Genomic DNA, 13,571 nt, shown 5'->3' with positions numbered 1-13,571 from the left:
TCCTTGGAAAATAAATTACAAAACCTTAATTTAAATACTGGACAGTATTCCTCTCTGTTTCCTAAGTTGTTTATATAATATATAAAACTCATAAGGATTTATGGACATGTCCATTCATATAGATACAGAAACAAGTATAGAAAGCTAGACACTGAAATATAACCTCTAGCTATTTTGGAGCTATATGATTCAATAAGACTTTTTCCTCTTTATTTTCCTTCTCTAAATTTTACAATTTTTGAAATAAGGTTTAAGTTGTGTAATTTTAAAAATCCACAATAAATATTTTTCTTTAAGTTACTAGTTAGCTATACGTTTTGTATGTGAATTTTTTTCAGGAAGCCAGTACAAATGTATAGACATAAGAATAGTGAATGTAGCAATTGCCCTTTAATTTCAATATGACTTGATCGGAATGTACAACTGGTTTCATAAATGCAACCACAAAGAAAAATGTTTTCAAAAATTAATAAAAGTTATAGATAAAGAGCATGTGCACATGCCAAATATAGAGTAATGTAATGAACTTTATTCTTAAATAATTAAATGGTGCTTCATAAATTGTTTAAAATGGCAAAAATTCTGTTTTAAAATTTGATATATGTTCATTAAATAAACCATATTATCATGTTTAAATTCCTTTATAGGTTTATATTTTTATTAAAGTAATGCATGCCCATAGTTTAAAGTATAGATTTTCAAACAGGTTTAATTGAGACAGGAAAGAATGAAGGGAGAAATTTATTTTACATCACAATAGAGGGTATGTATGTGAGTGTGTGCTATAACTCAAGTAAGTTTAAAAAAAAAATAATTACTCTTAATGTCTACAATGCACTTTAAAATTATGTTGGCCATAATAGCCATATGTAGGATTATGACTATACAAGCCCATGTAGGGCTTCCCTGGTGGCTCAGTGGTAAAGAATCTGCCAGCTAATTGAGGATATGCAGGTTTAGTTCCTGGGTAGGGAAGATCCCCTGGAGAAGGAAACGGCACCCCACTCCAGTATTCTTGCCTGGGAAATTCCATGGACAAAGGAGCCTGGCGGGCTATAGCCCATGGGGTCACAAAAGTCAGACATGACTTAATGACTGAACAACAACAACATATATATATGTTGCTGTGCCACACAGCTTGTGAAACCTTAGTTTCCTAACCAAGGATTGAACTTGGGCCCTCCACAGTGAGAGCATGCAGTTCTGACCACTGGACTACCAATTCCCTGCAATGCATTTTTTTTTTCTTTCTGGCTGCACTGTGCAGCATGTGGGATTTTAGTTCCCTGATCAGAGATCTAACATGAGTCCTTTACACTGGAAGCATGAAGTCTTAACCACTGTACTGCCAGGGAAGTCCTCTTGCAGTGTACTTTGATGTTTTCTGTCATGTTGTAAAAAATGCTGGTGGTGACCCATTAATCTTTCAATTCATTAAATGATTTTAACTCATAGTTTGGTTCATAACTATAAATAATGCTTATATTATGGCTTCTTGATATTTCCATTTTAGACATTATCTATGATTTTCCATTTCAGAGAATAAACATTTAGCCCTCTTTTACCTACATCATCTTTTGGTACACTTAATGCTCTAGCACTCCACTTGCCTTCCCCCACTTTCACCTTTCTCCTAATATTGATTTGGTCAATATCCAACATTTACATAATGATAACCATGTAAATGCAACTAGTGGCTCAGCCATATTGAATTTTGTCAAATGCTTTTTCTACATCTCTTGAGTTTGCCTTGATTTCTTACATTTGCTAGAACCACCATTAAATTGCCAAACGTAAGTTGTGAAAGTGCACATCTTATCTTGTTCCTTATCTTAAAGGGAAAGCTTTGGTCTCAACATTCTTAACAATTAGAAAGGATGATGTACACATTTTACAGGTCTCAGAATTTATGGAATTGGGGCGGGGGGGAGGCTTAAATTTTGGTATTTCCAAACTGGCTTTCTTAGAAAGCAAGAAGAACCAGCCACCAAAGTAAAACATCATAATGGGAAACAAAACATTATTTTGTATTCTCTGCTTCTCAAATTCAAGGAGGAGTCTATTTCAGAGTCTATTCAATACACTTCTCTCAAAATTACTACGTGAACTTCTCACAGAAGACAAGCCTTTAACATTGAAGGACACTGAACAGTATTTTTAATGGCCAGACAATACCAGGGTTATGAAGAGAAAGAAAAAGGTGTTGCATATTCCTTCTTACCCCCAAACTAATTGAACACCCTTTCCCTTTATGCTCTGTGCATAAGGTCTTTTGGTTCCCTGCCTGAGTCTCCTTCGTTGGTTCTTCATCAACCAGGCATTGTTTGCCCAACACTAGCTAGTTGAGAGCTCTTTTGGAGCAGTTTGAGAGCTGCTTTGGAGAAGATTGTGAGGGTATAATACCTTTTAAACAGTATTTTTTGCCTTTTTTTTTTTTTTTTTTTACAGTTTGCAATATCAGACACGCAAGGGGATGAGTAAGAGGACCAATAGGGCTGCAGATCAGGCAAGGCCAAGAATACAAGAATAGGCCACTAAGGATAACCGAACAAAGGCAGCCAAGGGGGAGAATGGCATTGAAATGGTGGGCTAAGAACAGGAGAAGGATACATGAGGAAAGGGGCTGAGGGAAAGGTGGCGGAGGCCTGTGTGACTAAGGAGAGAAAATGTTGAAGAAGCAGGATGAGCTACGGACCTGCGTAAGGGTGAAAGGGTGAAGACCGCCGAAAAGTTTGCCTTGGAGAGAGCTAGGCTTGAGTGGGGGCGGGGGTCGGGAGAAGAGGGCGTGCTCGGCGCATGCGCCTGAAGCACATTGCCGCTATCCTGGAGGCGGTCCTCTCTGGATATCAGCGTTGCGGCTGGAGGCAGGGCTGGTCCTCAGCCTGCTGTCCACTGCCACCTTGGCCTGCTCTTGCGCCGCGAACTCTGTGCCGTCGTTCCCTTTCACCATATTTTGGGACGGCCGGCGCTAAGAATTTATGCTATGACCTTCGATTCAGCCAGGAGGTAAAGGAACGACATAGGGGAAGAACATGGAGGGTGGAGGAGGGAACTCGGGCCAGGGGGATCCTTAATTTGTGTGTTCTCCCCGTTCACGAGAGGAAAAAATGGGGGACAGTACGGGCCTCAGACCTACAAAAGGATGTTGACCATTTAGTTCCCATTGTAAAAGTAATACAGGCTTCTTTCCTTTAATCAAGGTTGTGCACCTGAGCGTCTGCATTTTCCATAATGTTCCCTGTATTAAAATTTCTTGGATTTCCTCATATGCAGTAGAAGATGTATTTAAAGGTCGGGGCTGTAGTACTAGGCGATTATGAGAGCTTTCTTTGCCTTTGTTCAGGGTGGTAGGTCTTATTACGGAAAACCGAGGGTACTCTAAGCCCCTCCCTGGGAGTCAGGGCGGATTCTATCTAGATCTGGCATCTGCTCTGAACACCTGCAAGCTTTGACGTCTTTCCCGCATTCCACTTACCTAGTTTATCACACCTACCCCTATCAAGGAAGGCTGGTAATGACTCTTCTTTATTGAGCACTGGGGGCACAATTGTAGGGAGAAGCACATCTAGATATCATCAGGCACTTATATATAAAAAACGGAGGTCGGGGGACAGACGCAGTGCGCAAATATACTTGAGAGTGTGAGGATGCACGACGCGGTAGCACGCAGATATATAGTCGTGTTTTGGTAACCGTGGGGGATTAGTTCCAGAACCCCCGCAAAGACTAAATTCCGCGGTTGCTCAAGTCTCCTATATAGAATGGCTTAGTACAGTTAGTCCATCGTATCCGCGGAGAGTCCACTGTATTTGTGGTCTGATGTGCGGGGTGGGGGTGGGGGGCGGGGACGCTCCACTAGGGACAGCCGGAGATACGCATGCGCAAGGCTTGGGGGCGCGGAGTGGGTATCGAATGCGTATTTAAGAAAGGAAAGTTGTTGGTAGTTGGTACCCGCGGGAGTGAAGCTGCGCATGCGCATTTGAGACGACATTGTGAAGGTTGGATTTAACGCGAGGGGGAGAGGGGCGCATGCGTATTTCAAGCGAAATGACGCGAGGAGGCGCGCAGCGTACGCGTAATTAAGATTGCAAAATGGCGAGGGGGGAGGTAAGTTGTCTTTTTGCTTGGCCATCTTGGTCTAGGAGGGCCTGCCGAGGAGCAGATCGACCTTTCTGGTTGGGTGAGGGGATCAGCCTGAGTCGGAGCTGTCCTAGGCTGTGGCTAGATCCACTAGATACTGACTCAGAATCTTAGCCCCTCTCTGGCCTATGAATAATGCGGGTTCAAAAATGCGGAGGCGATGATGATTTTACAAAAGGTTGCAGCAGCTGGCTGTGTGTAAGAAATGCGTAAAACGCGAGCACTTCGTGACAAGGCCACGTTCGGGCAGTACGCCTCTGGAGGGCTCTCTGTTGGACACGGAGATAGTGGGCCGGTGTCCTTGGCTCCGGACACCTTCTCTCATTCCATCAGAGTAGCAGAACTCAGTGGTTGCAATACTGTGAGAATCTACAGTTGGTCAGAAGCCCTTGATTTTCTCCCCTTGAGGTTGTAGGGGTGAGGATTTGGCTGTTTCCAAGTCCTTGTTCCACTTTGCTTTAAACCTGGGATCTAGGCGAATGGTGACGGTAGTATGTAGGTGACCTGGGTTTCACACCTTGTCTTCTAAATTATTATTATTTTTTTTTTTTTCTGTAGAACTTTGAGCACAGTTTCATCTAGGGGGACGATTTTGTTTTATTTTGTTTTATTTTTAGGCAGCAGCACTGTCATGGCTCTTAGAGGGCTGTCAGTAAAGATCTATTGTTAATCATCGCTAAAACTAGTAATTTAGCAGTTAAATATGTAGAAGAAAAGGCACAGGATTCAAAATTGAAACAGGCCTTTTCACTAATCCTAGCTGTGATCTAATACTGGTCTTTATCCTTCTCGGGCCTGTTTGCCTAACTATAATAATAATTAAACTTAAACGTATTTGGAGCTTAAACTATGTGTCAGATATTGGGTCTATATGCTTTTACACATGCCTTAACTAATTTAGTACTCTCCACAGTCTTATGAAATAGCAGTACCATTATTCATCTTTTACAAATGAGAACTCTGAGGGATACAGATAAAGTAAATCCAAGGCTTTATATCCTTTTGAGTGACTGAGATTGGATTTTTATTCAGGTAGTATGGCTTCAGAATTCTGTGTTCTTAAACATTATATTTATCCACCAAAATGATGCGGCAGATTTAAAGGACCCTCCACTTATGATTTCAAATTTTATTCATAACTTAACCTATGCTATTTAAGAAAGGAGACCTATTTGCTAATTTTTACTCAGTGCATTGTATAAGGTTACATATGTGGAAGACAAAAAGTAAAGTATTGATCTGGAGCCTAGTGGGGTGGTCATCCTTACCTACCCTTGTCTTCTATGCTTTTTGTTCTGCAGAGGGTTTAAAATGGCCGACTGCGGCAGGCTGGACACACCCTTCTTGTTTTGCCAGATTTGAGGTCTGGTCTCATGCTTTGAGACAACCAGTCATTTGCTGCAGTAGAGATTTTTTCCTTACCCATTGTTAATATTTTGGTGTTTGATAGCAATGTTAATTGTAAAGGAAAGAAAATTGTAATTTTCTTTCTTATAATAAAAGACAGAAAATACATGGATTTCATTTATTATTTGGTTGGGATAGATACATTTGAAGTGAAATTACTATGTCAAAGGATATGAACATTTTTAACACTTAATATGTATTGCCAAGTTTCTTTCTGAAAAGATTGTACCAATTTACACAAGCATTGAGTAGTCAAAAACGTTATTTCAATGGATTAAAAACCAGTATTACTTTAATTTTGCATTTCTTTGGTTTTAAGTTTGGATTCTTTTTTCCTCCATATGTTTCTTAGTAGCTTGATTTTTCTTTCATATGATGGTAGTTCATGTCTTAAATGATTTATCAGTTGGAGTTTTAGTTTTATTTTTATTATCTATTTGAATGTGTTCTATAAATAAAGGCTATTACTCAAATTTCTGTAATTTATAAATATGTACTCCAGGTTATTGTTTGCCTCTTAATTTTTGTATTTAAATTTTTGGTTAGTAGAAATTTGAAATCATGTGGTCAAATCAGTCAACTGTTTTGTGGTTTTTCTTCCATTAAGTTTGAATAGTTCCGTCAGTCTAGAAATGTGGTCAATATTCATTGTAGCTTCGTCTGAGGGGAAAATATGAGGGAAAAAGATCCATAATTTCACCTCACAGAGATAACCAGTGTTAATAAATGTATTTGCTTCTTTTCATTCTTTCTGGATTTTTCTACAGGGATCATATATTTATATTATTTTATGTCATGTTTTGAGTTTATAATGTGCATTTTTCCATGTTAAATATTTTTGTAATTGTCATTGAATGGTTTCATGATATTTTATTGTGTGGAAGTACTTAAGATTTTCAGTATTTTAAGTTAATGATTAATGTCTTTTCATTTAGTTTTTATTGTTTCTCTTTTGAGTTATTCTTTATATTATAGAGTTAAGAATTACAATTACTCATCAAAAACTTTGAACATTTTAAAGACCTGCCATAATAGCATTCCAAAACATTATGTCAATTTTTGTACCCATTTAGTTACATTAAGAAATGGCAACCCACTCCCATGATTCTTGCCTGGAGAATCCTATGGATAGAGCAGCCTGGCAGGCTACAGTCCATAGGGTCTCAAAGAGTCGGACATGACTGAAATGACTTAGCAGCAGCTACATAAATTTTTTTTTGTAATTTTACATGTATAAGAATGGTATCTTTGATTTATGGTACATTTCTCTGTATTATTGATGAAGCTGGATTCTCAAATGCTAATTATTAGCTATTATTTCCTTTTGTGAACTATTCAACTTGGGTCTGAATGCTGTATATTTGTAAGAGCTCTATATTATGTGCTCTATATAAAGAATCTATTACCCCTTGTCATTTGTTGACATACACACCTGGTATATGTTTGTTGCTATTGAGTATGAAAAAATAAGACAACTACTGCATGGAATACATGTGAAATTCTTGGTAGCCATTTTGAGAAACATTTATCTGTTTTTTAAATAGATAGCTATTTCTTTTTATCTGAAAAGAAAGCATTGATTGCTGCACAGCAGTGATGCTCCCTGGTTATGGGTGTGGGGAGAAGACATGGCAACGTTTTGCCTCTAATAAGACATGGCAACCAACGTAGATAAGACACAAAATGGTAGCCTAGCCACCCTTCCCGCATCCACTGGGGGATTGCTGTTATTATGAGTGATCTGGGGGAAGATATGTACAAGGTGTAATGTTCACATTTGTAGATGACATGGAACTCTTTGGAGATGTAATGTGGTAAAAGGAACAAACTGCAACACCTGAGAAGACATTGTGCATGTGGGCTGACAATCGGCAGAATGAAACAGGGAAGAAAAGAGCAATGTAATGACTTTAGGGGAAAATGGTATGTTAAGTGTAGAAAATAGTGGCCTCAGAGACACTGGGTCCCAAGACAGGGATCTCAGTGTAAATGGAAACAATTTATTGATGTCATCAGTTCAGTTTGCTGGTGCAGAGACAAAAGAGCCATTAAAAACCTAGGCTTTATTAAGAACTGTGTGACACACAAAAATTCCATCCTATCTTTGTATAAAATCATGTGAACCAAATGACTAGTTAACACTAGTAATCTCTCCTCAAGGAGTCTCTTACTACCTCTCACTGAATTTTGAGAAGGTGTTGGGAAGAGTGTGTTACCTGTTTTTTATTTTTCTTATTTCTAATACGGAAGTGATTTAGATTATATATTCTCAAAGATCTTGGAGAGTGGTAAGGTATTTTATTTTGGTTTCCTGAAACTGTGTCTGTTATTTATGGTTCAGAATCTGTTTAATTATATTTACTAAGTAGAACGTTCTAAATTATTATTCCCACTCCATGAGCTATATACTATCTCCTTTATATTTAGTCACATTCTAATTTTTATTTTTTCAGTTAAGAGGGATTATTGGATATAGAGGTGTCAAGTGAGCCATTACTGCTTTTTGTTACCTAGTTTTATGGAATTAATCTAGTTGTAAATTCCCATTTTTCAGCATTTTTTCAGCTAGTTGAAGAATAGGCTTATGTGTATGGTGGGAAGGTTGGAGTATAATAAGCAAAATGAAACAAAGTAGCAGCAACAAAGCTTGTTTTGTAGAGGTGATTGAGAAGGTCCTTTACTGGAGGTCTGTACCTACCTTAAGAGTGGGAGTCCCATTTTATGTCATGCCAGTACTTAGTTCCCAAATTCATTTATGATCAGGAGTTAGGGAGAACCTGCATATTTGAAATAGCCCAAAAGCACTTAACCTTTGATTTCTTCAGTTTGTTCCTCCCCTCTCTTGATGTTACAGCCCGCAGCAGCCTGGAGCAGCGCCCCCTGGAAATGAATTTTACATCGGCCATTATAATACAACCTGATAAGTGTTACAGCACTTATCAGGTTGTATTGTAATTGTCTGTGTATATGCCTGTCTCCCTTCCTTTGTAATCAGTTAGACTGTGAGCTCCTTGAGGGCAGGGACAGTGTCTTCATCTCCAGAGCCCAGCCTGGCACATTCGTAGGCCTCAGTAAATGTTTATTGGATGAATAAATGAATGGCTCATCAACAAACATTTATTGTGTGCCTGCTAACGTGATCTCCACAGGCTCTGAACTGTCAACTGTTTCTTCAAAATGTGTGTAGTCAGAAACTTGCTGTTTCTTCCTAGTTATGGATATATCTTCTCAAGAATTTCTCATGAGATAATGCTGTTTTTGTGTTTGGATTTCAGTCCTTGGTATTTACAGATGTTGCTACTATTGCTGCTGCTGACAGTCTCTTCCTTGGTGGAACCTGGGTGAAAGCTATCAGATCAGGAGCCTCATCCTTACTGTCTGGTGTTTGCTAAATGGTTCCTATATGTAGACTCATCCTCTTTTCACTCCTCCTCAGGTCCTCCAAATGGTATTCCTATGTAGGCTTCACATTCTAGATCAGAGGTGGACAAATACAGTTCATGGTCTGCATAGTTGTGCAAATAAAGTTCTGTTGGAACACAGCTATGCTTATTTGTTGCTGTTTTGTCTGTGGCCTCTTTGACCTACAACAGCAGAGTGAGGCGCCACATCAGAGACATGGTGACCCTCAAAGCTTAGCTCTGGAAAAAGATTGCCTATCCTATCTTGGATCATTACTCAACAGTCGTGGCTTCATTCCCTTCCCCATTCACTAGAGATACTTTTAACATCTCAGAAACTCATTTATTTACCTCATTGATCATTATGATGAGTCTTCTTCCTGTTTTACAGATGGGCCAATCAGGACACACTTCAAACTAGGAGATTGATTATAAGGCTTTCCCCAGAGTCCTGCAGTCTGTCAGTTGTACCATGTCCTTCAACATCGAGTTTTGAGCTTCAACCCTGGAAATTAAAATTCCTTTTGTTATATCTTAACTTCAAGCATATGGGCATATCATGCTTTGGTTCCTTATCCCTTGCCCCCCTCCTTCCTACACAGCTCTTTGCAGTGAGAATATGGAAAATAAGGAATTCATATGAGATAAAGCAGAAAAGTAGGCTGAGGCAAATGTTTAGAGGGTCTGAATGTTAATTTTTAACTGAGAAATGGGATTTCTGAAATAGTCACTTATTCAGACATAACAGGTGGTGAGCCTGCACTTCCAGGAGCTTAGGGTCCTCCTTTCTCAACCTTCCCTAACCTACCACATGTTGTGTTGGTAACCTGCCTGAGTATATTGTCATTCATTTCACTTCATTAAAAAGTTGGAGAGCTCCAAGTCTGATGCAAGAAATCTAGATCTAAAAAAGCAAAATTAAGAGAATGAGTGTCTCATTCTAGCAGTAAAATGGAGGGAAAGACCTTACAGCATTATTTTCAAGCTGCTTGCTGAACTTTTTGCAGCATTTTATGAAAATTTTCATACAGAAAGATTGGAAGAATTGACAGTGAAAACTTGTATACTCACCACCTAGATAGGGCAATTAACATTTTGCTGTATTTGCTTTATTGCCTATCCCTCCATCTTTGTTGGGTGGGTTTTTAAAAGTACTTGTGTTGGCATCTATTTTGATTTCATCTGTATCTGACCCATCATGGTGCTGAAAAGTAATTTCTTTTGATTCTTATCTGTTATTTTCCAAGTTGGCATGGTTATTATGTATAAACATATTTGCCTGGGAATAAGGCTCTCAAGAAGAGAGATATTTTGTTTCCTAAAGAAAATGACTGCAGCTCATCATTGTTTACTGGAAATAGGAGAAGGAAAAATGGAAGTTCAGATCCAGCATCAGTAAATGCTTCCAGTAACATGCTGCCCTACACTTAATTCACTTCACTGGCTGGCGGGGAGAGGGAGCAGGTTGTTCCCTGGGCAGCTTCCACTTGGTTCTTTCCTTTAAGAACTGAGGAAGGAGAAACAACAAAGTGATAGCAAGTGCCACTGATGTGATAGCATTAGCCCAACTCCTTGGAATTTTAGTAAATGGATTTTTAAAATTGGGGCTGCTGTTTAATAATATTCTCTTGGACCTTCTCTATTGGCAATAGCTGCAGACTCAAAGGAGGCTCCATGAACTGAAACCTTTTTTATCATGAATATGATAATAGTAAATGTTACCTGTTTGTGTCTGTTTCCTTTCATTTAAGTTCAAAGGCAGAGGCTATATCTTGCTTATCTTTGTAATTCTCTTAAGTAAAAAATATCTGTATTCATAAAAAAAAATGCAGTACTACCCTTAACATGTATCACATGGGCAAAGGTTTTAAAATGTTACACTAGCGTTGGTGGGATGGAGAAGGCGATGGCACCCCACTCCAGTACTCTTGCCTGGAAAATCCCATGGGTGGAGGAGCCTGGTAGGCTCTAGTCCATGGGGTCGCTAATAGTCGGACACGACTGAGCGACTTCACTTTCACTTTTCACTTTCATGCATTGGAGAAGGAAATGGCAACCCACTCCAGTGTTCTTGCCTGGAGAATTCCAGGGACGGGGGAGCCTGGTGGGCTGCCGTCTATGTGGTCGCACAGAGTCGGACACAACAAGCGACTTAGCAGCAGCAGCAGCAGCAGCAGCGTTGGTGGGATAGATCCAATTTCCATGTAATCCTTTGTAGGAGCAATTTGGCAGTATATATTAGTGGCCACAATAAATGTTGCATATCCTTTGACCTAGCAGTTTCATTTCTAGGGCTATACTCTAAATATTCTAAATAAATTTTAAATGTTCTTCAAAAATATTCTAAGGATATTTTAAAAGATTTAGGTATGGGAATGTTCATAGCAATAAAAAATGGAAAAAATTTACCATTCTTTAATAGGAATTTGAATAAATTTTTTGGTGTATTCATGTAATAATACAACACAGGCATTAAAAATAGTCTTGTAGATGAATTTTTGACTTGGAAAGATGTACCCAGTATATTAATTGAAAGAAAGGCCATGGTTTCATCCAGCTTGTTAAATAAAATGCATGCATATGGAATGTAGAAAGATGGTACTGATGAACCTATTCACAGGGCTGCAGTAGAGACACACGTGAACAGACTTGTGAACACTGGGTGAAGGAGTGGGTGGGACAAATGGAGAGAGTAGCACTGAAATACAAACATTACCGTATGTAAAATAGATGGCAAGTGGGATTATGCTGTGTGACACAGGGAGCTCAACCCAGTGCTCTGTGACAATCTAGAGGGATGGGATGGGGAAGGAGATGGGAGGGGGATTCAGGAGGAAAGGAACATATGTATACCTGTGGCTGATTCATGTTGATGTATGGCAGAAACAAACATAATATTCTAAAGCAATTATCCTCCAATAAAAAGAAAAAATTCATGTTTGTATGTGTACATAAAAGTTATAAAGAAGAATATATCCCAAGTGTTAAACTTTCTGGGATTCTATGACTTTTGCTTTCTATTCTTAATGTATTTCTGGAATTTTTTTTCTCACGGTGTGTTTATGACCAGCAAAGTTAAGACAAACATTGAAATGATTTCTATTTAGAAATTTGCTGACCTGAACAGAAGTGGAATAAATGGGTTGGTGAGGAAGCTGGGAACTGGAGCAGTTTAGTTTGGAAAAGAGCTGGGCCAGGTGGAAATAGGGTATGGTGGAAATAAGACCTCTATCTTTAGAGAAAGGCACTAACTACTAATTATTCTTGGTTCCTTAGTGCAGGCATTTCATGAGTCAGGCTTTACACTTACTGTGTATTTCCCAATTAGGACCTATACACATTCCTTTCCCACCCCTGCCCCTTTGGACTTAATAAGCTAAAAAATCGCTGATGGGAACAGCTGCTTATGGGTGTGCAGCAATGGCTGCTTTACTTTATCCAATAAAGAGAAGGCTCAAACCCATCAAAGCTGCCTCATCGTCATCCCCCAACACTTATACTATCCAGTAGGAATCTTCCTAACTTACGGTGGGAGAGCTTTCTCTTGGGCTTCATTATCACTAGTAAATTATAGGACACTGTATTCTGTTTAACTGTAGGTGAAACAGTTAAAAATAAACCCTGAGAAACTGCTCCTTGGGTCTTCTGGGATTTGAAGGTTGCCTGCACTTCCCTGCAGTAAGAGGAAGTCTAGTTATAGTAGTTGGTGTTGCCAGCATCTAATGGTAATTAATATCCTGGGCTTTGGGTCATCACTGAATTGCTAGATTTCTGGGTTTGCTTTTCATGCAAAGCAGCTAGGGACTGGGAAACTTAAAGGCAGTAGGCTGCTTCCTTACAAAGAACCCTTTGGGGACTTTGGCTTATCCTGTGTGGGTCTCAGGTCTCAGAGCCGCATTCCTCCTCGTGGTTGGGTCTTGGAGGTAGAGGACTAGCCATGGGCCTACCTAGCTCCTCGTGATCCTTTTGGTAATGCACACAATTGATATGGGTAAGGTCAGTCCTGGTGGGAGTTGAGATTGTAAATGACAGGCCTTGGTCCAGAGCCCACGGTTTTGTTACCTTTCCTTATCAGTGTGAACCAAGTGCCATATGATGATTAGATGGAGGTTTAGTTCACTTTTAGTCAGGAATATGGAATAAAATGGCAACCCACTCCAGTGTTCTTGCCTGGAGAATCCCAGGGACAGAGGAGCCTGGTGGGCTGCTGTCTATGGGGTTGCACAGAGTCGGACATGACTGAAGCGACTTAGCAGCAGCAGCAGCATGGAATAAAAAGTCATAATTGCCATAAGGGCCCCTAAGATACCAAGTTTACCTCCATTCAAAGATAGGATATTGATTGAGCTCTAAAGAGGGTAGGCAGCTAGGAGGATCAGCATTAGTTCAGATCTGAGTTCTAATGCTTTGGTATATTTACTTGGTGCCTCTGTACCCAAGATGTCTCATTTAAAAAAAAAAAAATAAATATTTAACCCATAAAAAAAAAAATAGAGGCAAGGATCCTTATTAAATGTGTGTGTTGTAAGAGTCTTTGCCAGATAAAGAAGATAATTGTGATGCTAATAATAGTGCTTGACAAGAGTGAATTCTGAGGTCCATGGTGTGGACCTAGATGACTTG

At 39.4% G+C, this 13,571-nt stretch overlaps 1 protein-coding gene across 47 annotated transcripts in view; it reads left to right on the top strand.

Annotated features, from left to right (window-relative positions):
- The first annotated feature begins 2,781 nt into the window (after positions 1 to 2,781).
- Positions 2,782 to 13,571, top strand: part of LOC147340638 (uncharacterized) — an 83,312-nt gene continuing 72,522 nt past the window's right edge. For 18 of the 47 annotated variants that reach the window (XM_086388978.1, XM_086388976.1, XM_086388975.1 and 15 more), the window contains exon 1: positions 2,836 to 3,006. Coding sequence is in view for 4 of the 47 variants with exons in the window: in XM_086388979.1 (XP_086245105.1) it covers positions 2,797 to 3,006 (210 nt within the window). In the remaining 43 variants the exon portion in view is untranslated. Of the gene's footprint in view, positions 3,007 to 3,867; positions 4,108 to 13,571 lie in introns of those variants that run through there. The other 29 variants (XR_015159526.1, XR_015159521.1, XR_015159525.1 and 26 more) reach the window with 5 other exon arrangements.

Source organism: Bos grunniens, chromosome X (assembly GCF_055505025.1).
Source record: "Bos grunniens cultivar Pamir isolate PY7600 chromosome X, Bosgru_T2T1.0, whole genome shotgun sequence".
NCBI classification, from domain to species: domain Eukaryota; kingdom Metazoa; phylum Chordata; class Mammalia; order Artiodactyla; family Bovidae; genus Bos; species Bos grunniens.
This window is presented reverse-complemented; position numbering and strand designations above follow the sequence as displayed.